The sequence below is a fragment of the Melozone crissalis genome, unplaced genomic scaffold (assembly GCF_028551555.1).
Source record: "Melozone crissalis strain CALT ecotype California unplaced genomic scaffold, PUWL_Pcris_2 ptg000027l_1, whole genome shotgun sequence".
In the NCBI taxonomy this organism is placed as follows: Eukaryota; Metazoa; Chordata; class Aves; order Passeriformes; family Passerellidae; genus Melozone; species Melozone crissalis.
The window spans coordinates 82,186,987-82,214,971 of NW_026535805.1; the positions used below are offsets into that span (position 1 = coordinate 82,186,987).

General features: G+C 37.0%; 1 protein-coding gene across 6 annotated transcripts in view; it reads left to right on the forward strand.

The window, feature by feature from the left end:
* The window catches only part of KHDRBS2 (KH RNA binding domain containing, signal transduction associated 2), a 380,960-nt gene that overhangs the window by 272,989 nt on the left and 79,986 nt on the right, over nt 1–27,985 (forward strand). For all 6 annotated transcript variants that reach the window (XM_054280510.1, XM_054280508.1, XM_054280507.1 and 3 more), the window contains exons 7-8: nt 5,731–5,813; nt 18,586–18,644. In XM_054280510.1, coding sequence (XP_054136485.1) covers nt 5,731–5,813; nt 18,586–18,644 — 142 coding nt within the window. The remainder of the gene's footprint in view (nt 1–5,730; nt 5,814–18,585; nt 18,645–27,985) is intronic.

Genomic DNA, 27,985 nt, shown 5'->3' on the forward strand with positions numbered 1-27,985 from the left:
ATTCCAGAAAATATGTGATGAACTCAAATTTTGAATTTGATTAAGCAAGAGGTATAATTTGTGAAAAAGGCATAGGGTGTCTTCCAAATATTAGGATATAAAGATTCCAAGTTAGGAATGCCTGAGCACTCATCTAGACCAGATTCAGCATTAATAAATAGGTAAATCTTTATTTGCCTTGAGTTTTGAGCACTTGAAGATTTGTTAACCGTTCTGTATTAATAATTCATGGAATCCTTAATGGTTAAATGTATTTAAGTAGAGGATAAGAGTGGATCAAAACCAGTAGGATTGCAGAAAGAATTAACCTATGTCTTTTTTCTTTCCTTTCTTTTCTTTTCTTTCCTTTTTTTTGACATATAAGACTATTTTTAGGAGATTTTTTTCTTCAGTGCTGCAGTAAAATTGTATAGCTGTTAATCATCATGACTCCTACAAGTCTTTTCTTTAGGGAATTCTGTAAATTTGGAGTCATAGGCAGCTTATAAAATTTGAGGATGCATTTGCTATAGCACAGTATCTTGCATTTGGCCAAGTTGCAGCCATTTAAATAGTCTACTTTCAGCATTAATAATGCATCATAGTGAAATCTGGTTTAAAATTAAATGCTGATTAAGGTGTTGTTAAGCACCTGTGAAAGCATTTCTGCTCCTTCCTGGTACCACAGCATTTACTGGAGCATTTAAAAGCTCTGAGATGGACTATCCAGTTTTCAAGGGTTGAAAAATAAAAAGTAAAGTTTCTTGGAATTCCCAGCCATTCAAAGCCTGGAAATATAATTTCCTAGATTATTATAGGATTTATTTAACATATATGGCATTGTGTCTAGCAAGTGAGATGCTTTAGACCATCCCTAAGTTACCAAACTTGGGCAGAAGAGTTGTCACTTTTTAGTAGATACTTGTGATTATTTCTTTATCTCTGATTCACTAAATCTTACTGCTCCATGGCCAGAGCCAGCTCCATCTATTTCTCTCTCTCTCCAGCTATGGGAGCATCAGGATGTGTGCGAGATTCACCATTTACTTTGCTGGAAACTTTGTAAAGAGGAATATTAGATATAGTAAAGATATTAAAACCAGTAGTGGGTGTATTGCAGCCCATCCTCCCTTGGCAGCTGAAGGCTGCTTTTTAGTCAATTCGTTTCAGTTCACAGGGAAAAGAAATCTTTAATTTAAATTACATTTATGTGATAGAATGTCACCAGTGCAACTGGCTACTGTTGGTCAGGGTGTTGGTAGCAGTCCAATTGAAATGGTGGCTGCAGTTCTCCAGCAGTGGCAGATGTGTGTCTGTTGAAGCAGGGATGCTGTAGAAGGGTGTAGTTTTCCTCTGAAGATCCAGTGGTGGTGTAGATAGGCCTGGTCTGCCTCTGGGAATCCAGTGGGAAAGGCTGCTTGTGGTCTTCCAACTCTCAGATTATATCCAGGTAGGAATGCTTGGCTCCTCCCCCTGGGCAGAGCTTCTCACAATGGGATGCTGTAATTTTATCCATCATGCAGTGACACTCAATGTCACCTATTAACAGCAGATGTCTCCCCAGAGAGAGGATTGGTTGTGGAAGAGATAAAGAAAATTACCTGATAAACAGAAGATAACTGCCACACCTCTAGCAGATAGGAATGGAATACCCCTAAGAACATCCAATCTAAGACAACTGTGCAAAGGTCCCCTAACTGCTTTTATGTAAGAGTTACAACTAGAGGTGGATATTTGTACCTTCACCTTCTCTGAGGTACAGGACTAAATTTTGTGTGCTGCTGGATGCAGGTCATGAGAAGGGCTGTTCTGGTTCTCTGACTGTGCAGGTATTTTTCATGTTCACATGTTTGCCAAGTAAAATACCGAGTTGCATAACTCACTTTATTTTGACTTACTGTTTGTGCTTTGTTTTTTTCTTTTTTAAAGTCTAGCCATTTTGCAGTTTGCTGCTTTAGAAAGAGTTGGGCTATTTTCTGTAAAAACCAAATGAGTTTCAACTCTCTTACAATGTATTTTCTCATGTGTTACAAGGACATACATAAAATATTGTGAGCAGGACAGTTTTCATTAGAAGTATTAGATTTATTTTTCTTCTTGGTTTCATAGAGTCGAAAGCTACCATTTTTCAGACCATGAAAATTCTATTTTCTAAGGCTATTCAGAGAAGAGGTGATTTAAACTTGGTGCATTTGAGTACAGGCTGTTACTGTTTGAAACAGGGTCTTAACACTAAGAAGAAAATTCATGTTTAAAGACATCAGATTGTGTTACATTATGATACCCTTGTAACCTATGATACTTAAAATTTTGTTTGTATTTTGAATATCTTTTTCGGCATCTGAAAATAGAAGAGGATTTGAGTAAATCTAAATAAATAAAATAAATTCTACTCAATAGTCTCTTGAGTGCTGAATCAAATTGGTACTTAACTTTTTCTCGGGTGGTAGAATATAAGCCTCTTTTCAATTATGTCTGTTTTTGCTTCTACATCCATTTTCCCACTGACTGTAATTTTCATTATCAGTAGTAGAGTAGGGAATATTTCCTCTTGAAGTGAGCCTTGCAAATGCTAATTTCAGATGCTGTTCTGAGATTCTCCTAAGAGTTTTTCCAGTCTTCCCATTTGTGGGGAGGTAAATACTTAGAAAAGTTCATTTTCAAAACATTTAATTTTTTTAATTGAAAAATTATTTTTACATTTTTACTTATCATCTCTTTTTTATTATTTTTTAACTCTAAACAGTACCAAAACTCCTTGAAATTGGTGATAAGCATTCTTAGTGTCACTGCAGCTTCAAATGTGCATTTCTGTTCTTTTATATCATATCTAAGATGTATTGTTGTAGGGCCAGAGCAAATCATAGTCACTGGAAGACTCACTGTCCTTTCCCTTGACACAGAGTGAAGAGGTTTTGTTGAGGTTTTTTTATGTTTTGGAAAGTTGTTTTATTAAGAAATACCTGAGATAAATGTAGCCTGGCATAAAAACCTAGCCTAGAAATGGCTATCACTTTAAATATTTCTAATAGTTGCCCATTGCATATTTCTCAGTTCATTGTAGGAGGCTTTTTCTTCTGAGTGGTGGTGGCAGTTATTATGGGACAAAAAAGACTTCTATACAGGAAAAGGTTGGTTGGTTGGTTGGTTGGTTGGTTTTTTTAGAAGCACTAATAGACCTAAAAAGTGCATTAATGCTGACTCTAGTGCTGAGTAAAAATTTACACTGTATTTGGGGAGGGCATCCTGGGTTCTGGTCTCTGGATTTATACAAAACTGCTTTTGGAGCACCATCCTCATCACACATAGAGGAGAATTTATGAATTTGGACACCCTCAGACTCACAACTTCTGATCTCAGCTGGCTGTAGGTGGGAACTGGGTGCTTCATCTCTCAAAGCGCCTGACCAAAAAATATTTTCAAACATTAAAGTTTTCGGTTCTGAGGATCTGAAGGTTAAAGAGGAGAAAACTACTCAGTGGCTTTAATACACTTCAAGGACGTGAAAGGAACTATTTTGAGTCTTTGTTCTCAATACCTAAAGGTGTAGTGGGTGTCTGGGTACATTGCATTAAACTTTCAATAAAGTAGAAGATAATTTTCATACAGATTGGCACAAATAAAAGAATATTATCCAGAAAATACTTTCTGTTCATTAAAAGTACATTGTGCTCTTTTTACTTTGTTTTCCAACCATTCCACTTGAACCATTTGCACTGTATTGACCTGCTCTGAGCCTTGAGGGAGACTGTTAAAGTCTGTAACGTGAACCCACAGAGGTGTCAAATATTAACAAGTGTTCTCTGCCCTGCTGATGCTGAATGTTGATCCACCTCAGGCATCAAGAAACTGAGAGAGCTAATTTGTAATTGTTGCCTTTCCTGTTCTTTCAGATGGTTGGGTAAGCAGGTTGAAATGTGTTTCCTCTAGCTATTTGACTTTATATAGGAACTCCCATCACCCTCATCTTCGCAGTAGCAGGATCCCACCCAGTAGCATGCTAATCAATGTGACTAACATCTGTCTCCTGGGGTGCATTGTTTCTCTTATCCTGTCCCCTGAAGCAAGATTGTCTATTTAGCTGTATAATGTTAAATATATCACTGTCATCTACAGGGATATGTTTTTAGCTGTACTTTTTGCTATGAGTTCTTACTAATGCAGACAAGTCAAAATGGTGCACTGCCACCTAAAATGGAAGATGACGGGGTTTGCGTTGACTTCAGATTCTGGGAGAGGCCATTTCCAGTTTGAAAATGGACACTCCCTTCTGCCCTAAAAGTCTTTACTTTACTACAGCTGACACAGTGAAATCACCATGCAGAGTCCTGTCCTTCCTTCAGGACTTAGAGCACCACAGGGATGAAACCTCCCACCTGGAATCCACACTTACCCTCACTGCTGGGCAGCCCACAGGAACAGGCAGATTTAATATGCTTGACCTACGGAAACAACTGAATGCTTCCTCCATAGAATGTTTTCTTGAATTTAGGAATGCCAGTGAAGTCTTATTTAATACCGCTGGGCAGTTTAATTAGCAGAAATAATGAAGTACCAAACTAACTGTACTTTAGGTGATTATGATAGTGTACTAGAGTGATTGCTTATTGGACTGCTGTTATTTTGGAACTGCCTCATGCTGTCCCTTCTCCCCCAAGCTGACTAAGTTTTGCATAGTTTGTGGGAGGAAAAAATTGCCTTTTGCTGTAATTAACATCAAGTAAAAGTTCTTTAAGTCCACTATTTCCTTTAGCATTTCCCTTAACAGCAAGGTTTTCTTTAGACAATGAAATATTTCATTGCAATTTAACTACAAATACTGGCTCCCAAAATCACAAAGAAATAAAAGAAATTAGATTCCATACAGCATTTCTTGCTTACTCTGTTGTCCTATGAAAAGAGCATATCAAAAGTCATCCCTTGGATTATATATATATTTATTTCTTTATTTATTCTGTGGTTCCTGAGCATTCTTTGTTTCAGAGACAGCTACAATGGATCACAATTGCCAGTGACTCTCTCGGTGGAAAATTCAGGCATTAGATGAGCTGAACCACTTTCTGAAGTCACTTGTGTCTCTCTGTCTTAGGTGGCCTGCTCATCCGTCTGAGCTCTTCAGTGAGAACCTTAAGTTAGATGGCAGGAACCTGTACTAAATTGTTGCTTAATTTGTCACAGAAAAGCGTAAAAGAGTAAGATGCTCAGTGAAAGTAAAGGGGCTTACTCTGCATTATTTTTAAAAGTAATATGCCATTACTTGCTTGAAAGATACTGTTTCTCATAGATTGCTGTGTTTTGTTTTGTTGTTTTGCATTTTTTCAATATACTGAATATTAAGATTTTATCACCATTCTTAATAGTGTAGAATAGTCAGTATCTTTGACCTGCCATTTGTTTATTTCACCTGTAGATATTTATAGAACCATTTATGTAACAAACTGCTCAGAAATTGCTGGGTTTATTATTCATTCATCAGTATTCCACACAGATCCAACTGAGGCACTGTGGTTTGGACAATGCACCACAGTTTATCAGTGAATAAGCTGAGTTCTTAAATGAGTGACTGATTACTTTATTCTTGCAATGTACATGTTGCTCTTCACAATTCACAATTCTCTTCAGTCAGCTCCATGTTTCACATTATCGTGGGCAAACATGACATGCCCATGTTGATGCAATTTATTTTTACAACTTGATAATATGCTTTGATTTATCACTCTTCTAAGCTGTGGTGTTTTGTTTTCCCCTTAGGGATACGATGATGGATATGGGGGTGAATATGATGATCCAAGCTATGAGGCATATGATAACAGTTATGCCACCCAAACACAAAGGTAAGCATTTGTGTTTTTACATTATTTCTCCAAAGTACACTTTTTTATCTTAGTTTTTCATGTAAATTTCCTGGTTTGTTTTCCACATTAAATTTTACAAATCTCTGAGTACTTTTGAAGTAAAAAGTAATAGTCACAGTCCAAATCCATATACAGAGATTCAGATGATGTAAAAATGTAAGCAGCTATGCTTTTAAAATTGGTGGAAATTAAGTGGTTGTTTTTAACAAGCAATTACATAATTTTCTTATTTGATGTTATTCTGAACTTATTTGTCCCCTTTTTTTTTTCCTTTACTGATGATAAGTTGTGAAAGGTATCTCATACTTACAGCTTTTAGAATGTTTTGAGAAAAATCAGAAAGAAATTAAAAAAATATTTGTGATGGTAACCTGTTTATGGTTGTCATCCACCATCAAGGTAAACTATAGAAGGGAATTACATGCCAGAAGTAAGGCTGAAGCTATCTGTTTTCCACCAGTTATTTTCTAAGCAACTCTCAGAATTTATAAGTTTGGAAACTTATGTTTATCCTTGTGATGTGGAATAATAGGAAAAGGCTACATTCACGTCTTATATCAATTTGTGTGAATAAGACGAGGCAACAAAAATTATCCCTTTTTTATATATATACACCTCACACACTCATCCACTAATTGGACAGCCATTGCATGGTTATTAAATATGGAATGGCATCTTTCTCACATTTAACCTAAAGGATAACAGGGGTTTTCGACCATTTATTCAGGAAATTGTCTTATGCACTGCTGAAAGTACTTGTAAGGTTGTGGAAAGGCAAATGAAACTTTAACAAGTAAAGACACAAATTTTAACTAAATTAGTGTGTTTCTCATTGAGCAAGAAAGTGATGTATACATACAGAGTTCTACACTCCCAAGGCCAGAGGACCTTAAACTTGCTTTTCTGTTCAGCCATCTTTTTAACTGAATGCTTTGCTGATGTAAATGCCTGTCAGAATTATGTTCAGCCTCAGAACTGCTGTAGTGAGTGATACTTCAGTGGATAAAAAATACTTTATAAGTATCTTTATATCCAGTGAAGTATATTTAAAAGGATTTTTCACACCTAAATGTGAACCCCATCAAGTATACTTTTACACTTTCAAGTAATTATACTTTACTAGCTGCACCCGTCATGTCATTATGTAGGTAGGTATTCTTGTTGTCAAATGTACTTCAACTTTTTTTGAAACAATTCAGTTCCTTTTTTGCTACAAGAGTGAATTGTCACAGGAGATATTGCTTCTGATGTAAAAACAATAATTAGTTGGAAATATCTTGATATGACATTGCTTTATAACATCTGAATTAACCTGTAATTTCTTTGCAAGTTGATGTCCCAGGCAACTAAATGACAAATGTATCAACTTTATGAGGAGGGTATTATAATGCAGCTAGAACTAGTAGTGGTAATTTGTTACAAGATAGAAAATTTATAGTCACATAATTTACTCAATTAAACAGCTATTAAGTTTAGTCATCAGATATGTTTTCTACTAATTGGAGGTACCTCCAGGATACCTAATCTGTTTAAAATCTGCAACTAAAATATTTCCTTTTGAAACATATGACAAGACATGTGGTCATACTTACCCGTGGTGAGTGGCACTTAATGCCTCAAGTAGCCTATTGATTTCAAAGAGAGCACTTTCAGAGCTCCATGCTTCTTGTTTCAAAGATTTAAAGAACAAATGGACCATTAAATGCACAATTTGTATTTCTACACTTTATTGGCCATTTAGCTTCATAGAAATGCCTGCTTACTGGGCAAAAAATAAAAATAATACAATACAATGAAATAGTGTACTCAAAATATTTGGTTAGATGTGTATTTCAAAATGTTTTCTCCAAGTCTCAGATCTTGCTTATTAGTATAGCCCAGTCATATGAGTCATACCATGTGCACACCTAACAAAGAAGATAAGTAGTACTGCTCCAAAGTACTTACTCATCTCATCAGCTGTGTCATTTAAGGGAAAAAAATTAAGAAAAACTTGCCAACAATGTCTGTGCTCAGCCAGGAAATTATCATTGCTTCCCTCTGCAGGGAATGACTGAAACTCTAAAGCATGAGATGAGAAACAATTGTAGTTAGTGGCTTAATGCAGAGCACCAAGATTTCTGTTCATGTTAAGGGCAGAGTTTCCCATTGCTTTTTATGGCTTATTTGGGACTCATTGTGGAATTTTTTAGAGTGGTACATGCTTTTGTCTGACTGTCTGTCTCACTGTGCGTGTTGGCCAAGCCTTATTCTCTCCAGTGCTTCAAAAAGAACCTGTTGGGGTGGAGGGCCATGAACAGACAGGGTGGATGGTCTGAGCTCAGGCTGCCTTCAGCGTGCTTTAGGGCAGAGCTCAGAGTAAATTCCCCTTGTTCCCCTGCTCACCCCTCGCACGGAGCAAAGACAGAGTTTGGGCAGCCTGCCACCACCACCCCAGTTACCACTGCCTTTGTCTTCCATACTTTGTATCTACTTCCCATTTGCCAGAGTCTTTCTGCCCGTACAGGGAGCCTTAGTCCTTTGCTGTCCAAGAGATCGGATTTAGAATTTTGCAAAATAAGCTCTGCCAACAGCAGAGAAAACAAGCACAGTATCGACATGCACAGTGCTGCAACATAGGATTATGGTTTAGTAAAAGGAGCGCCACAATTACCAATCCCCAGGACCATTCAGATGCTGTAGTTCAGTGCAGAATTATCTAAAAATTTGTACTAAAAGTCAGGGATGGTGTTGCAGGTCCAACAGTACAATTGGTATAGGTCCTTCTCTAGTGGACTTCTCTAATGAACTTCTCCAGACAGAAAGCTCTGTCTGTCCTTCATGACAGCAGTCTGATTTTTAGGCTGAAACTGGGGGGATGGGGACACCTGTGGAAGAGATTATGACAGAGTCTCAGAAGCAGGCTGGAATGAAACCCACAGTAAGTCTGCGTGTCTGAACAAGCTAAGAGGAGTCTCAAGCACACTTTGAAATGGAGCAAAAAAGCAACTTGAAGAAAGAGAACAGCAGGACACTCACTATGGTAAGTGCCACCTGTACCTTGTTAAGACGGGGAGGCTTATTTTAGAAATAAGAGAATTATGGGTTATGACAGTCTGTATTGCATGCAGGTATGTCTTGCTTTAAATAGCAGAAGATGTATTTGTAAAGCCTCTTTTCCCTTTTCCCCTCCTTATATTCCTGTCCCATAATGACAACTCAGAACACAAGATGGAACCTCAGGACAGATTTAAATGAACTGTCTGTCCTTCCCAACTGAGTCTGTAGGCATTATTTGCAGGATTCTGTGAAAGACTGCACATTGTCTGAGGACATTTAGAAACTACTCATTTTAGAATTTTTTTCATACAGATGTCAAAATACAGTTTTTAAGTTAATTACAATGAATGCTTTGTCAAATACCAAAAACAACAAGGAAACAACCATATCAGTGGGCAGGAGAAGACACCATATCGGACATACTTCCCACGGGCAATAATGCACTGTAATTTGAATTTCGCTATGACCTTTGTTTCCTCTCTCTTCCCCTCCCTTCCATATAATGTGAAGGTGGCTCTCATTGATAAGAATATCTGACTGTCCAGACACACCAAGAGATATTCAGTAGTTGTTAAGTTCATACTCTATTCTCTGTGTACTTGAAAGTAAGACAGAGGACATTCAAAACATTTCTGCCAGCTAGATCTACCTCCCAAACCTCTAGTCTGGTAACTTTATTTAAAAAAAATATAGACACAATATACAAAATGGTACAAGTGTTTATTTCCAACTCATCTGTAACACAGAAAATGTAGGAGAATCGTATTAGCTTTCAAAATGTAATGCACTTTTTGATTTTCTTACCAGGAACTTTTAAGTCTGTTGATCTATCACCACTGTTCAGGAGTAATGGGCTGAGATCACTAGATCACCAGAAGAAAAGGATGCTAAGTTTTGTGAGGAGATGTGGAAGATCAGCCTCTTTGGTTACTCAGAGGTTGCTGGGGATCAGACTGTCCCATGTGCAAAGTGTGGGCAAACTTCTCAGCCAAGATGAAGCTTAAATTTAGAGTTTGATGTTATTTCCCTGTTCCACAGTGCCTGGCATGAGCAGTCATCCATCGATCTATTGTGGTTTTGGTGAACAGGTAGATGGTATATTGGCAATGGCTTTCAGGTCTGGCTGCCTAGCTTTATATTCTGCCTTTTTTGTGTGTCTGTATGGCTTTTGTTAGAAACATAGTTCAGCAGCAAAATGAGTTGCCAGTGTGTGCAGTCTAAAGAAAGAAGGGCTGATGACTCCCACCTTCGGCTGTAAATAGACTTGTAAATATCAGGAAACCCATAACTTACTGACAAGAAGAATAAATAATTCAGTGATAAAAGACAGATGAAAATAGTGCACAATGTTGCTGTTACAGATTCCATCCCACAGCAGTACAGGCCTTGTGATGGCGTGTTGTCATCCTTGCTGTGACTGCAAGATGACGTAGGTAAAAAGCATTTCTCGTGCCTGTCTGCACCCAGCCTCACTAATAACAATAACTGTAACCCAGTTTTAGGAACTTGAAGCAATTCTTGGTAAAATATTTACTGTTAGTCTTGCAAATAAATTATGTAATGCTTTTGGCAGCAGTCCTCTGGGCAGACATTTCATGCTGGTATGCCGATCATTTTGGCCAAAGAACTTCTTTTTGGTCTGTCAAACCCACACATCAAACCCATCCTGCATCTGCTGAGGAGATAAACAAACTTCTGTTTCTGATTGGAATTGCATGTTACAGGGTATGTCATCTCCAAATATCCCCTCTAAGATGTTAATGATATTACAGAATCTAAGCTTTAACATAAAGAAAAATGGCACTAGTGTATCTGGAATAAATTCTAAGTAGTTCTTGCAAGATTTGAAGACTGACAAACATTGTGTTAGATAATTGCTAAAATGGAATTTTCTTAGAGGACTGAAGAAGAAAAAAAGGTGCAGTAGCAGAGAAATTCAAGCTGACTGGTACCTTTCACCACACAGAATTGTGTTTAATTCAGAACGTACAATAATACCTAAAGCTGCGCTGTTACGTGCAAAGTCCAGTTGGGCATCTGTTCTCAATAATAGGAACAGAAGTGAAAGGACAAAAATGCTCCCTGTGTCCACTATCCTGCTATGGAAAATAGATACTATGATCTTATCAATGCAATTTTATCCCAGTAACTATCTGTTTGTAGCAACACCTATCCATTCAGCCTTTAATTGGTTCCACATTCTTCTAATTACTCATACCCACAGAAAATTTCAGGAGCATATTCAGCCACTGAAGTTGAATATATGACAAGTTATTGACTTTGAAAAGAAACTCTTTTCACTAGTTATTGTTTCTATTTCAAAGTTCATGTTATTTACTGTAAAGCTTGTGTTTATAGCTGCTTTTTTCTGCTGTGTGGTCTGCTAGTAGAGGAGCTTTAGGAATCACTTAATTATTTCTGATCTGATATGCAGGAGTACAACATGGATGGACCACAGTTCCATCCATGTCACTTATGTGACTTACAGTGCAATCACAGCAGTGCACAGCCATGCTGAAAAATGACTTAGGAAGAGTCAACTCAACAAAAAGACAACTTTTTATTCAGTTGTATCTGAAAGAATTATTTCCATCAGCAGGATATATTTGCATGAGCTCCAGTTCATCCCTGTTATCCTTGCTTGACCTGCAGATATCAAGGTACTGTTTCCAAAGATGAGTTTCTCAAAGCAGTGGTGCAAGTAAAATAACAAACTAGTACACTTGTAAAGACAGCAGTATAAGGTTCAGCTGGGTGTACATGTTCCTTGGTGAACTCTATTCAGAAGTCCCACTGTTTTCAGCTACTTGCTTTTTGAAAAATTCCAGCAGATTAGTTGTGAACTATCTGTAGTTAAATGAAAGAATTTTGTCCTTAGTTTAAAAACAATGGTTAGACAAGACTGTGAATAATCATTAATTGAATTAGTAGATTATCACATAATTAAATGTTTTAGTGATAATAAGCAGAGGTTTGCAGACTTCTGTCTCACTGTCAAAATATTACTATGTAGTAAAATACATAGACACATAAATACAGTAGAGGCTGCAATGGGTAGAATAGTTACACTGATTTTTTTCAAACTTAGATATTCATTATTATTTTGTCTACTACTCACTCTTTCACTTTTTAAGCACTGTACATTGTGTTTCTATTTTGTCATATTTCATTTTGGCCATGTACTTATATCCGTCTGTCCATAAATAAAGATTTCCCTGTGTTTTATTTCCAATCTGTTGAAATCAATCAAGGCAGGAAGCCTAGAAAATGACATTTTATATATCTTCACAGCAATCTACTTATGGCATTCATCATCAGAAACTGTTTTCAAATGCCACTTCTCATTTATTTGATTCAATGAGCAAAGTTGAGTCAAATTTCACTACTTTCAACTAGAGAAAAGTTTTTCCTCTAAAACTGTCTAGGATTCCTAAAATGCTGCATCATTCCCATTGCAAATACTGTGTCTGCAGACATTTGGTATTATTTGCTGAAATAGTTAATCATAATTCTGTATCTATAGAAAATCACAGTGAAATGTAGAATAGATAAATAGAAACTGCCATGTGAAATTAAATGGCAGATTGGTTTGTATTTCATATTTTGCAAAAACTTCAAAAACCAAAGTCATCTACAATCATGCTGGCTCTCCAATCCTCTGCTTGTATTACTTTACTGCCTTCATTGTTTATAATACTTTTAAATTCATATTTTCAGTAGCACAAAATCAAACACAAAAATGCTGGAGTCAGTTGAACCTAGTTTAACTTCAGGCATGTTGTAAAGTACTAAATAAATCCAGGAGTATGATAATGGCAATATTATCCTCTGTTAAAAATATTGTATACAATCAAAATTGAGCTTTCAGAAAAAGGGAGACTTTATCCACTAAAATGCTCACCATATTATTCCATTAGTTCTAAAGCAGTATTGAGTAAAGGACTATATTTGTGATTTAAGACTGAATCTTGTAAGTTCCTATATTCAAAAGATTTGTCATCTTCCCTATAGATACAATGCTTTATTAAGTAAGAATGTTCCAATAAGTTTCAGATTCCTAGAAGGATTATTTCTTTATTCACACGTTTCTGCTCTGAGATATTATTTTGTAAAAAATTCATTTATTGTAATTCATGTGAACGCAGATCTTGCTCCCCTCTCTTCCAGGCAGAAGTATACTGCTCTGTGTAAACAGCTTTTCTTTCATGGCCAACTGTGTGTTAAATCCTTCTGGCTCTCTCCCTCGTGTAGGAGGGAGAAGCTTTACAGAATCTTACATAAAACAACTGCAGTAACGTTAGACTGCATCCTGTTAGCACAGGAACAGAATATTTGATTGTACCACTTATTGATGTTGGAAGTTGGAAATGCCAAAGATTACTGAACTGAGATTATATAGGGAAAGAATGAGATCATTTTAGATCAAGAGTACCCAGGATCCATTTGAGGATGTGAAAAAGAGACTTGTCTAAAATATTTAATCCCACTTCTAAAATATTAAATCCCACTTCTGTGGGTCCTTGTGAGCTATCCTGGGCATTAGCTTGACTGAAGAATCTTGTCTAAAGGTAACCCTGACTAGAATATATCTTTAAGGAGTGATAAAGGTTTGTTTATCTGTACGCATGATTGCAAATTGTCAAAGACTGGGAATCCCTCCTCAGAGATTTTCAATCCCAAAGCACAGTATTGGCACACTCTCACATTGTTGATCTCTACAACACAAAGATGGAAGTATCTCAAGTTATTTTTACTTCTTCAAAAGCTAGTGTAAAAGTTTTTAACCTATTTCATTATGAGTGTGAACTGTGGAACTTCATCTGAATCTCTAGTTTGAATCAATTCATGTATTTCACAAAAGAAGCCTAATCATTATCTAATGGCAGAGTTATAGCTCCAGTGATTTATCAAAAGCCTCTAAATTGGCCAGCTTCTTCCCAAACATTTCCCAATAAAATACTCTTATACTAACATATACTCTCCCACTTTAAAAGTACCATTAGAGAAGAAAAAATGTTTTTACAAGAAAATATGATCTGCTAAATCTGAATTAACTAGTCTTACTCAAAGACTTTCCATTTCTTAGGATCTTTTAGGATAGACTACAGAACACGCTTCTGTACAGATTCACTCGTTAGAGATGTTTAAAGAACATAAACTCTTTCTTTATAGGTAGTACCTTCTAGTACCTTTCTTGTACCTTTAGAGAGCTCATTGTATGTCTGCAACCACATTTGAGAATAAAAGCTTAGATGCATCCTTCCCCAAAAAGAAAATCTGAAGGACAAATAGAGAGAAAGGAAGAGCAAAAAAAAAAAAACCCCACACACAACCAAAGAGCACAAGGGAACAAGAAGTACTTCTGTTCTTCAGTTCTTGCAATGTTCTGCTGCCTTGAATTACTGCAGCTGGAAGAGCGGCCAGGGAGCCAGATGGTAATATTGATAACCCGGGGTCTCTTGCCAGCAGCCTCCTGCAGGTGCAGGAAGAGATTGGTCAAAGGCTAATGCAGTCTGTTCATTAATGCCATGCTTTCCTGTACCTAACCCCAGTGACCTCTGAGTGGTGAACATCACGCTTCCCTTGGGAAGCTTGTTGACCCAAGAGTCAGGCTTTTGTGGCTTCAATCTTAACACTTTTGTTTGTGGTTCTCAGCCTAAACCACTTTAAAGGGCTATTCTCTACAGGCTTTTGAGCAAGCTGTGTGGCTTGCCATGGTTGTTGACACAGTCAAACTGGAATTCATTTTTTTGCACTAATGCCAATTTGATGTTAATGAGAGGTTAAAAGTCTTTGTTGGCTTTAAAGGTTACAGTCTCTGTACTTGAGCCTTCATCATATCATAGGAGCCCTAGATAATAGAGTTTGGAAGGCACTAAAGGACCCTCATCTCTCAAAAACAAGCATCTTGTGCTTTGGGTTTGGGGTTTTTTTGGAAACTGATCCAGCTCTGTCAGCATGAAGAGAGAGAACAGATCACTGTTCATGGAAACTTTGATTTCAAATCTTTAAAATGAACATGTTCAAAAATATTAACCAAAATGAAAAGTTAAAAACAATAAGCATAAATAGGTAGATTATGAAGATTTCCAGTGTAAATAGGAATTAGGACAGGGTCATACATCTGTGTTGTAAATATTTCTTATAGAGAAAAATAACATCAGAGTTTCTCATATACAAACCAAATTAAACTACTTCTAGAATACATACCCCTGCGTATATAAATTTTTCCATGAGTGCTACCTGTAGAAGGTTCCCAAAGTGTAAGTCATAGTATATCAAGACCTCTATGTTTCAGAAATATGGTGTTAAAGTATAGTGAAGTAAAAGCTGAAAAGTTGGTAATGAGTTAATCCTGTCTGCTTTATAAAATGCTTTGCAGCCTGCTTTCAGGTGGGTGCATGTACTTTAAGTAAATTACACTTCATGTTGCTTGAAAGTAATGAATGCTAATGATAGATAATGGTTTTGTTTCCAATTAGCATTGCCAAGAGAATCAGTGGTTTCTAGAGCTCATGATCACTGTATTTTCCAGGAACAGTCTGAGAAGTATAAAATTAAATAAACAAGTATTATTTATGCTGAATGCATTTGCTGATTGCTTCCTTCTCAGTTGGCCATAATGCAAATGGAACTACCTCTCTCTCTAGTTCAGTAATTTCAAAAAAAGAACATCATGTTTGTAAAGCCTTAATCTTTCACATATTTTTTATAAATATCACCCATTGTTTATTTTGCTGTAAAACAGAGGAAAATGTCTACAACTAAATGTATGTAATAGATTATAGTGACTATTCAGAAAAGTTTGAAATAAAGCAGATGAATGGATAAGCAGTCTAGCCCACAAAATATGATTTTAAGTCTGGTATTTCATAGTAAGAAGTAAGTTTTATTCACACATTCTTCAAAACACTTTTCAATATGAGTTGGCAAGGAATTTTAAATGCCATTTTGGCTCAAATCTACGACAAAGATATTATATTCAGGGAAATAAAGTTGTAGGACTAAGATGACAATCATGTATTATGCTATGAATTGTATGTTTTCAGGAGTGTGTTAAGTATTATGCTCACCAGCATCAAATACCCAGGGTATAACAAATTACTTCCTTTTTATAGTTGTAATACAGATTGTTTCTTATGTTATGATTTTTGTGTATTAATTTAGTATTCTGTTGATAATGTATTTAAGTTCAGAATGTTCACTGCTGGATTTTTATCTCACATCCTTATTATCTCTGTGATTGTATGTTTCTTTCTCAAATAAAAACGTACGACACCAATAATGTAGCAATGAATCTTTTACCTGCTCTTGCAAGTCTTGTGTTCTGCTGATGTTATGTTGGTGGGAAATAGCTCAAGGCCCTCATCAGTGATCACTGAAAGCAGGATTGCTGTTGATAAGTTACTGGCCTTTGGATTGCTCCCCTTTGGAGGCAGCTGCTTAGGTTTGCAAAAACATATCAGGAAGAAGTATTAGCATCTTATCTGCTGGCAGAAGATAGGAGTTCTTGTTTTTCTTTTCTTTTAACATCGCTCACTAGTCCAACACCCTCCTCTAGCCAGGAAAGCAGGCAATATGCCAAAATGCAGCTTCTAAAAGTAGTTTTTCATACAGCTGTCTGCCAGAGCTGGGTGGTTTGTCATGTGTCTGTTCTGACCAGTGCAAGTCATTTCTTATGTCTAAGCTTTGTAGCTATGACTGGATAAATGATTTAACCCTGATGCTGCAGTGCTTTGCTTCACTTACATAATCCTGTAATTTCATTTAATTGGCTACTAAAATAGTTGCAAAATAGAACAGAATTAATATTATGTTCTACAAATAAAAAATGTATTCTTCCTCTTTGTTTCTTGCACCATTTCAATAGGAGAGTTTGTATATTTAGATAATTAGTTTTCAAGCAGCTGGATGGTTTCCATTGTCTGGGAAGTCTTGACATTGCTTGTGTCCTATAGAGCTCGATTTGGCATTGGGAAAAGTCTTCATTGAAGTTAATTTCATTCATGTTATTCTTATGTCCACTTTCTGCAACTGCTTTAAGCAAATGAATTTCATCTCTCTGAGATACTGATGTCATTGTAATTCAATCATGAGTGACTTCTGACTAAACTACTGAATTAATGCACACAATTATAGTTTCATTTTCAAAAAAAACAAAACAAAAAAAAACCAAAAAAAAAAAAAAAAACCCAAATCAATGAATATTTGTAGCCAAAACCTGAGAGCTCTCCCTAGCCATTCAGGGAATGACATGACCCAAGTCAAAACAGCTTGACTGTCAGTTATCAGATGCATGCACTCTGTGTTCTCAAGTGAGATAGAGAATCATTCTCAGAAATTATTCCAGTAATAGTTATGGATATCTATTAAGTTCAAGAAATTAAAAATCTGATTACAGGCTGTTTGTGAGCAAAGATAAAATTAGGTTAAGAAAATAATTGTTACAGATTGCTTGTTTATCTCTATTGCACTTCTGAAGTATTTCTACTTGCCATCCACTGTCAACCAAGCTTCTGTCTCAAGTGTAAACTAATATTTTTAAAACAATAATCCAATATGGAAAATGGCCTGAGCAATAATGTTATAATTATAGAAATATTGAGCTTCTTGCTTTCTTCTGTTCATTTTGCAAGAGTCTCACACAGTGTCCAGGGGAAAGAAGCAGAAGTAACAACAAGTAAAAACTATCAAAAGAGAAAATGTTATATTTTCTGTTGGGTTCACTGCAGATTGAAGAAATACAATCCTGTGTAGTTCATGAAGTTTGCAGATTTTTCTGGGCAAAGACTGATTCTTGTATGCTTACTTGTTATCTGAGAACAGAAGTAGCCTGATCTTGAATTTGGTACCAGGTACCAAAAACACAATGCAAACTATGAATAATAATAGTAGTGAAGCAAAAATGCGAATAATTTCCTTTCCATTTAATTATATCTCAGAGGCTGAATTTTCTGGGTCCCCTCTCCATGTAATAGCTAGGAATTGCTGATTATCAGAATGTAACTATTTTCTGAAATATTTTAATAACATGTTAATATGACTTTGAAAACAGTGAAAAAGTGAGTTTGAGTCTGTTAAGTGTGATTTTGCACTCCTAGACCCTAGTTTATTTCAATTTGTGTTTTATTGATCACTGTATAAAACTTTCCACAGGTGTCCAATAACTATGTAAGGAAAAAGACTGTGGAGAACCAAATTTCTCTCTGCAGGCAGTGGGAACATGCTTCTTTAAGAAACCTGTCAGTGTTTTTGGCAAAGTTAAGTGGTTTACAGATTCAACACCATACAATACAGTCAGCTTTGTGAAAACAAACCACACTGAGTTTGGTGACACATAAGTGTTTAGAATTACAGGTAAATGAGGATGAAACCCCTTTTGTTAGTTTAACAATAGTGAATGATACAGTGGTCTTTTTTTCAGACCTCATTTTTGCAGATAGAATTTTTCTCAGTCTTTGTCACATCTTCAGGTTTATGTATTTAGAATCAAATTTGAGTTTTTATGCTGAGTAGATAAGAAATGTTATGTACTGAATAGCTTTTATTATCACTGATACATTATCTCTCATATCTTTGAATATTCCCTATGCCTGAAACTAGCTGGACTATGCCATCATGTGTTAAAATGGCTTTTATTTTGTGAGCTGTGTTTCTGTTTTGAGTTGGTTACCTATGATAATAGTGACATGGCTATCTGAATCTGTTACAGTGTGCCTGAATATTACGACTATGGTCACGGAACAAGTGAAGAGGCTTATGACAGCTACGGTAAGGTCTCTTCTGTCTCCTGCAAATGTGTGAAATCAAAGGAAAATATCTGTCACTGCAAATTCAGAAATTGCTTCCTTACACTTTCCTTTTTTTCTTTCATTTTACAAAGACCAAACAAAATAGATTTCTGTAATTTTAGGGTGAGTTTTGCCATAGGACCAGAAAATTGGATTGATGAATTTCAATCAAAATTACAAAGCCAGTTATTCACAGTCACAGGTCAGTTTAACAGCAACACAAAAGTTTCTGTTGGTGTTTGAATATCTTTCACAGTGTTAAATTTCAGTCTGCTTGATTTGCCAACAATACTATGCATCTGCTGTTGTCACATGCATTGTTTCAACTAGCGAGGTTTGTGAGATTTAGAAATATAGACTTAATCAAAGTGGAAAGAAGGAGAGGGTGCTGTATCACCATGGGAGCCCCTCCTGCACCAAGATAAAGGAGCATCTCATGTCACACTAGGCAGTAAGAGTAGAGGGAGGGCTGTAGTCTTTGCACTTCCCCACCAAGTCTGTGTCTGAGCTGGAGCAGTTCCACCTCATGGGTATGGGGGGAATGAAAGGAAGAGAAGTGAAAGGAAGAGGAGCTCCCATGAGCACAAATCATTTTCCAGATAGATGTTTGCTATTAGTGATATATTTCAATAACTGGTGTCTAGACCATGTTTTCCTATTCATAATTATCAGTACATTGTATCAGGTGGCACAGTGACTCTTACTCAGAGATTTTCACTGAAATAACAAGTCAGCTTAAAGAGTAACCCTAATATTCAGCAGAGCTTTCATGCCTGATTTACTGCTTCTGTAGTATCCTAAGTCTATACAGTGACTTCCACAGCATTGTGAAAATGAGAGCTGATGGAAATGATGCTGCAAATGAAAGTTACACTAAGGGGTTATATAAGGGTTGCTGCTTGAAATAAATAATTTTATTCATGCAGCTGTGAAGCAAATGTCACTAATGCTAACTTGCAGTTTCCTTTGTATTGGTACAGAAATAGACATTAGTGAGATGTTGTCAAAATGATTGCATTGCATAATCAGAAATAACTTATTCTTTTGTACAATCAGTTCTCACAATATATTTGGATGATACAATGTGCAGTCAAGCACATTTTCAGTGCTAGGCAAGTAATAATAATAGCTAATCCATATCAGTGTGAGTGGTACAGTTACCCTTTGTTTTGCTTCATTTTTGCACATACATTTTTAATAGCTGTAGATCTCCCATCTACAGATCCCCTCTCCACTGATGTCCTGAATGCACTGCTAAGCTTTTAGGCAATGCAGAAAAGAATAGTCTGAGCTCAGCAGTAAGAATTACTCACTGTTTAACTTTTAATTACACTTCACCATGCTGAATCTCCATGTGTTTGGGCAAGACATTTAAAGTAGTGTCACTTTCCTTCCAATCCCTCATTTGTAAAACTAGAAGAATATTACTTGTTTTCCCAGCAGGGATTTTGAATGGACTAATTAGCTAAGGCTTACAAAGTGTTCACAGGGTGGCATCATGACTAAGTTTATGCTCTGCATGAAGCTCCTTTTTTTGTTTTCCATTCAGCAGCTGAAACAAACCCAATGTGCCTGGGTTTCCTTTGCTAGACTTAAAATACATGACTCATAACTGTGAACTTGCTTTGATTTTTGCTTGAACTATTTTCTGAGTTGGAATTTGCATACAAAGATCTGAGTGTTATCAATAACCTGGAATAAACTTAAAGTTGAATAATATTTCAAATTGCAACTTCGCTACTTCCTGATAGTAGATACATTTTTATATAACTGTTTACACTACTCTTAGTTCACCTGCTTAGGAGATTAGTAAATTTGCCAATTTCATGCCCTGGAAATATGTGCAGAAACTTCTGTCATTCCCAAGTCACCACTGTTTATCTGAAGAGGTAATCTGAGTACACAGAACTATAGAGCTCTAGAATATATGCTTAACTTGCTCAGTTTCTGAGTTCTTGCTGCATACACTGATGTTCTCTCTGTATCTGATCTATCACCCCTTCTCATCCTCACCTAACTTTACCCTAATTCCCTTTTTCCAGTTCTCTACTTCTTCAGGATGTTTTGTTTCAGGATGTTTTAATACTGTGGGATTAATTCAGGAGACTCATTGTGAGTCTCCTGAATCCGTTCCACTGTATTAAATCAGCTACCCCTTCATTTTTCACCATCCTGCAGAAATTAAGTTTTTCTTTCATTTGAATTCAATTTCACACCTTGTTTTGCTTTCCATAACAAGGCTATATTCCTCTTTTACAATTCTTTCTGGCATACCTCTGTAATTCAAAATTCTCCCAAAGTCTGAATATGACCTCAGACAAATGGTAATTAAGTCTTGGCAGTGGTAATGGTAATTAAGTCTTGTTGTCAATTCTTAGGTGTTTTGTGCAACAGCTTATCTTTTCTCCATTGTTCTTTTCAATAGCAATATCTGAATTATCAAAAATGTACTAGTTTGACTTTCTTTTACTTTCTTCCATGCATCCTCTTGCTTCCAATTTACCTTTAGGGAGGACAGTTTTCAATCCTGAGAAGGTTTTTTTTTCATTTTTCATGAAGTAGATTCAATAAAATAATAATGCTACTTCATACTTACAATCTTTTTAAAGTATAAAATAGAGTTCTCTGTATCTTCTTAAGTATAGAGCACAATGGTACTGCTGAATGAGCTGCCTGCTATGACTTTCCTTGCTGTCTGTACTCCTGAGAAGTGGCAGGTGGTTTATGTCTCATGGGTTCTTCTCTGCTCCTTTTAAAAGAACTTGTGGAGAATTCTGATTGGGGAAACTGTTTCCTCAGAAGATCATAAGATTTATGGATTTATGGATTTTTCACAGTATGGTTCCAAAAATTAGAGAGGTGTTTCAGAGCAGAGCCCACCTGAACACCATTTAATTCTCAGCAATTTCACATCTCTGATTAGATGGTAGTCTAAGGAGGGATCTAATTCACTTGTCATAAGCTGGGCAAGATGGATTCCTAAACACTGCTGTAAAATCCATAACTTAACTGCCTTAACTCCTTGCTCACTTTCTTTTGTGAGGGTTTGTAAGAATTCCATCCCCTCCAAATCCAGCCAAGGCATCTCCCAAGACAATAGGAATATCAGGGATGTATGTAAAATCACACTGCTTTCCATGACTAAGGGATGTTCCATAAATGAAAATTTGCAGTACAGAACCCCCTCATGAAGTTAGACAAGCGGTGTTGTGATTTGACATGCTTGTCACCCAGTGGCTCAGAAGGATCAAAGTAGAGACACTTCAAAGCATTCCCTGTAGCAGTCTCTGAGCACATGGAAATACAGCACTCAGGAATTATGAGATTCCTACAAATTTTTTATAATATCAGGATTATGCAGCTACTGCTAGAGGATTTTGAGGATCGCTGTTCTAGGCTGAGGAACATAAATTTGGGAAAAATGCCTGAAAATCTTGGGAATGTAGCCCTTATAGGCTTCTTCATGTGAGTTGTAAAGAAATATTTTTAGAAAGAAGTTTAAAAATAAAAGTAAAGTACTGTACAAATTTTAAAAAATGTAAAACATCCTTACCTCTAATGCCTCAAACAAACATTTATGATACTTCTGTGACTGAAAGTTTTGATACCTGCAGATAAGTCTAAACTAAGGTAACAGTGTCATGTTAACTTGATGCTTATGTTTCAAGGGAGAAAGCATGAAATAGGATTAATTTATGAACAAAAGGTTTATATTCTCTGTTCTCATCATACATTAGTAATTTTGTGGTTTCCCTTCTGGCACTGTTGTCATCTGAAGAGATATCTAGTAAAAACATTAATTTAATGATTTGTCTGACAAATTGATTAGCATAAAACATATACCAAAAGTTTGATAACTAAGAACCTTTCCTGCTCATATGTAATGTTGTGCCCAGCTCCAAAAGGCTCCAAAACTCCCCTGGAAAGTGTAAACAAACTGTAAATAAAAAGCCCTTTGTTATCAATTAATTTTCTCATTCTTTCTCCTTTTCCCTGTTTTTTGTTTTTTAGAGGAAGCAGTATTCTTGATTCAAGCACTGTGTTGTGTTAGGCCACATTAGAGAGATAACAGAGAAGAGTATATGACTTGCAGGCAAGGCAGAACCAAGAAGCTGTATTCATTACATCTGACCTGCTTCACTGTTTTTTCATCTGAATCCTGTTTTGCCCTTGTACTGATCAGAGCATTCCAAACTTTGTTTATCAGCGTCTCTTTCTGCCTTAGCTCTGCCAAAGGCTGGAGGCTCCAGTGATGAGCTCTGCCAGTTGCTGCTGCTGCCGAAGGTTCAAGAGGCTTCGTCCCTGCCTCCAAAGGGACACTGCCACAGTAGTGAGAGTGCCTCTTGTCAGGTGCCACAGTTCACAGCCTGGTGCATATCCTGCCTTGTGTATTACCTGCAAATTATGGCCATTGTGTTTTTGTGCCAGGCCGTGAACTGCAGTATCTGAAAGACCAGTACTCTCTGACTTCTTGTGCTACTACTGAAAAAGCAGAAATCCTAGACAGAGAGTGAAAGGATAGGTTGAAGTCTATAACCTCCTAAACCACCACAATTAAATTAGGATAACACCATCTGCCAAAGGCCTTAGGCAAGAGTTAGAAAGTTTGCTTTCTGTAGCTTGCCACCTACACAAAAAGGGAAGGCATACATGAACTCCAGTCACATTGCTGCTGCTTTTCAGGAGAAGCTTGCAAGGCTTTTACTGCATGTTCTGTCATTGCATTAAGAAAATATTATTTAAATATTTTTTGTCTTCACCAAAAATTTTCAACTGTTTGGATTTTCTTAAATGACCATTTTTTTTATGCATATTCTACTGCAGTTTAGCATTAGGTACTTGTAAAGAATTGGTTACTTGGTTTTAGGATAATTCCATTTTTAACTAAAATTGGAGAGTGTAACTGTTTGGTGTAATTCCTTTTAATGTAAGACATCATTTAGGTTGTAAAATGCTCTCACAATGATTTAACTATTTCACAAATAATTCCCTGCCAGTTGCTCCACATAAGAGCTCTGTAATTGTTATAACAATTAGTTTACTGAGTAATCCTCTACAGAGATGGCACTTCACAAACAAATTCTTTATAGACCTTTATAGTTAACAACTACAAATGTACAGCAATATTCCACTACTCTTTTATTATATTGTTTACTTTTTCATTCTGTTTGTCCTAAAAAGTGTTTCATTTAGTAAATTAAGTTTTTCTTCAATAACAATAATAGTTTCTGCTGAACAAGTAAAACTAAGTGTATCATGATGAAATGTGTATTACTGGAGGAAAGCATGTATGGAGGGTTCAAACTTCTAGAATTCTGATAAAGAGCTTGATTGAAGAGATGTTACCTTAGGGGACATGAATTCTCATACTTCATTAAAAGACATAAATGCGCTCATATCGTGGAGAAACTCAAGGAACTGCCACCCTAGTGTGAAATAAACCCTCTATAGCAATGACAAAGTAAAATGAAGCCATGTCACAATGTATACAGAGAAAATTGTGAATTTTGAAAAAGCACTTCATACTTCCTCTGCAGATGGAGATATCAAGTTTTTCAGCTGTTGAGTCCAAGGTCCTTCCTCATTTTTAGTGACATAGGTATTGTAGATCATTGGTATTAATATTTATTAAGCTCAGCATGCTAAGGATTTCTTGCCCTATTTTTTTCCAGCCTAGTCTAATTTAAATATTCAAATGTAAGAAATCAAGTGCTCAAATAATTCATATTGACTGATTTGCAGATGTAAGAGACATAGGTCTGATTCTCATCATCACAGTGTTTGACTTCACATGGCTTGTGATTACGATGTCTTTACCAACACTAATTTACAAAGTCTTACTAATGTGCACCAATTTTTCATTTATATCATCTGAGTGTACACATTTGGTGTCTCTTAGAAAATATTATGGCGACATACCAAAGAAAACTTCCCTTGGTGTGTGGGTCTTAAAATTATCATAGAATGAATAATAAAATCATAGAATGGTTTGGGTTTGAAGGGACCTTAAGGATCATGTTGTTTCAACCCACCTGCCATGGATGAAGACACCTTTCACTGGACCAGGTTGCTCAGAGCTCCATGCAGCCTGGCCTTGAGTGCTGCCATGGGTAGGGAATCACAATTTCTCTGGGCAACCTGTCCCATTGCTTCACAACCTTCACAGTAAAGAGTTTCTTTCTAATATCTAATCTAAACTTGCTCTCTTTCTGTTTGAAGCTATTTCCACTTCCTCTGTCATTACATGCTCTTGTAAAAAGTCCCTCTCCATCTTTCCTGTATTTTTCCTTCAGATATTGAAAGGCTCATCATTAGTTCATCCTTAAACCTTCTCTTTTCCAGGCTGAACAATCCCAGTTCTTGTAGCTTTTCCTCATAGGAGACATGCTCCATCCCTCTAATGATCTTGGTGGTCTCCTCTGGGCTCACTCCAACAGGTCCATGTCCTTCCTGTGCAGGGGACCCCAGAGCTGGATGCAGCCCTGCAGGTGGGGTCTCATGAGAGCAGGGCAGGGGGAAAGATCACCTCTCTCATCCTGCTGACCATGCTGCTTTTGATGCACCCCAGGATACAGTTGGATTTCTGGACTATGAGTGCACAAGGCTCATGTCCAGCCTCTCCTCTACCCCCAGGTCCTTCCCATCCACCTGCTCTCAATCTGCTCATCCCCCAGCCTGGATTGATGCCAGAGATTGCCCTGACCCAGCTGCAGAACCTTGCACCAGGTCTTGTTAAACTGCGTGAGATTCCCCAGTGCCACTTCTGGAGCTTGTCCTTGTCCCTGTGGATGCCATTGTGTCCTTCAGGTGTGCCAACAGCACCACTCAGCTCGGTGTCATCTGCAGGCTGGGTGGGGGCGCACTCAATCCCTTTGCCTCTGTCATTAATGAAGGTGTTAGATAGCACTCGTCCCAATAGAGACTCCTGAGGGACACCAGTTGTCACTCATTTCCATCGGGACTCTGAGCCAATGACCACTACCCTCTGGATGTGACTTTCCAACCACTTCCTAATCCATCTTATTATTAATTAGGCATCTCAGAAGCAATAAGGCACAGATTGTACCATTGTGGTGGAGGTTTTGTGGTGTCTTGACAGAGCACCTGGCTGGCTCTTTAGCACATGCTGAGTGCTTCTGCACTAGCATGGGAGCAGGAGTGTTCTTTAGAAGCAGATTTACCAGTTGTCTGCATTTATGAGTCTTCTTTCCCCATCACTGAGTGGGTTCAAAGTACATAAATTTTAGTTTGAAACTGAAGCAAAAAATGCAATCCCCCACTCTTTGTGAGATTTCAATTCCAGAGGCTCAAACTAGGGCCAGTCTGAAATGAAAAATACCTGTAGAAGCTGTATTGTGAATATCAGGTCCTCAGTGTCAGCTGTTTCCCCCTGCAGTTCATCCCTGTTGGTGTGCACCGTGTGCTAATATTGATACAGCACCTGAATGTCTGTATCAATGATGCCCTGATGCCCCCCAAACTGTCCCTGCTGTCAACCTTGCTCATGTGCCATGGTCCTGAGGAGTGTGATGTGCTCCTGCATGGCCATCTTCATTTTGGGCTGATTGAGGCATCTGGTCTCTTGCTGAGCATGAGGAAGATGCTCAATTCCCAGCCCTGGGAACTCAGAAGTGATTCTGAGTCTTCCTGTACAGCACTCAATTTTTTTTATTCCACGGGAAACAGGAGGCGCTGAAGATTTCTACTGCATAAGGACAGACGATACACCAAATAAATTGCCCTCCTTTAATCTTCTATTTCAATCATTCCTATACTTACTGATAGCAGTATTCCTACTGTGGGACAGAATGAACTGACAAAAGCATTTTCTTGATTTTCTGCAAAATTTTAACAATTCTTTCACTGGAGAAATCACCTTAGCTGTATCTCAAGTGGCATTCATTCCCTCAGAGGAGATTTATGATTTTCATAAGAGCATGATTTCGAAAGTTTGCAGAGAAAGGAGCACATTTTGAATTCAGCTATGATGACTAATGTGGGGATGATACTAGAGTTATTGCTGTTTTGTCAAATCAATGTTTTAATTAGACTATAATTCTTTAGAAAGTCCCATATTTAAAATCATCACATTCTTTTAACTGTCTGTATCTCCTAAAACTTTTGTAGTCCAGATATGCTACGAAAATGAAAAAAAAAATTCTGCTTGTAGCACAAGACTGGTTTTAATTTATAGCAGCTTATTGTGCTTCCTCTATTACTTCTGAATTATAAATCATTTTCTGTGACAGGATAAGAATAAGTAAATCATGCAAAACTTTCCATTGTAATATTTCAAATGGTAAAATGCTAATTTCATTGTCTTGCACCATGGGAACTATAGAGTTGGAGGATCTAAGACAAAAGTCCTGTAATATTGATGTGCATCTATTTAATTCCAGATGTGGTATATCACTGCATGTTTCATGTTGCATGACTATAAAGTAATGGAAAATTAATTTCTACTGAAAATAAGTGAAAAATAAAACTCCTTATACACTGTAACGTTCACACTCACCTCACAACAACACTGATAAGACTCTTATTCCTTATGGCATTGCAGTTTCCCAAACTAGCTGTCAGTGTACTCTGATGCTGCTCCTTCCCTGTCTGTGGCAGGTGTTCACTACAAAAGTGGCTGAAGCCTTCTAAGAAATCATTTTGTCCCAAGCCAGGGAAGCTCTAAACCCTTACACAAATTTGGAGCAGCCATGCAGTTTAAATTGCCAGCCCACCTGAAGGGAAGGTATATTGAGCATAGGGGCAGTAGTGGGGTTTCTTGAAGAGCTGTGGCCATGTTCAGCAAGTGGACTATTAAACCACAAGGTTGTCCATTCATTTCTAGTTTTTAAGCTGTATGTATTTCATACTGCAAGTCTAGTAAAATAAAGGGTACTTAGAGTGTTGTAAGCTAGCTTAATTGGTTTGAGCCTGTGTTTTGAAAACATTTTTTGTCTTCTCAAAACTCCAAATTTCAAATAAGAAAGGCACCATTTGTGATTTCAAAGAGTGAAAAAAATGCATGTTCTCCTAAAAAAAAACCAAAACAAAACAAAAAAAATCTGTTCTTGGATTTTTGTCTAAAATAATATATACTTGTCTAATTAGGACCCAAGAAAAATGCAGCTACCTTTTCTGTGTGAATTCTGGGCTGAAATACTAGATTTGTCAAAGTTAGTTGAGCTTCAGTCATTAGCTTGTGCGGGACAAATTTTCCAACTCTTTACAAGTAGTATTTTGTCTCCATCCATCTTTCTATGGAGGCTTACTAGAAAAACAGCACAAATTGAATTGTCTAAAGAAAGTCATTCTATGAGTTCTCAT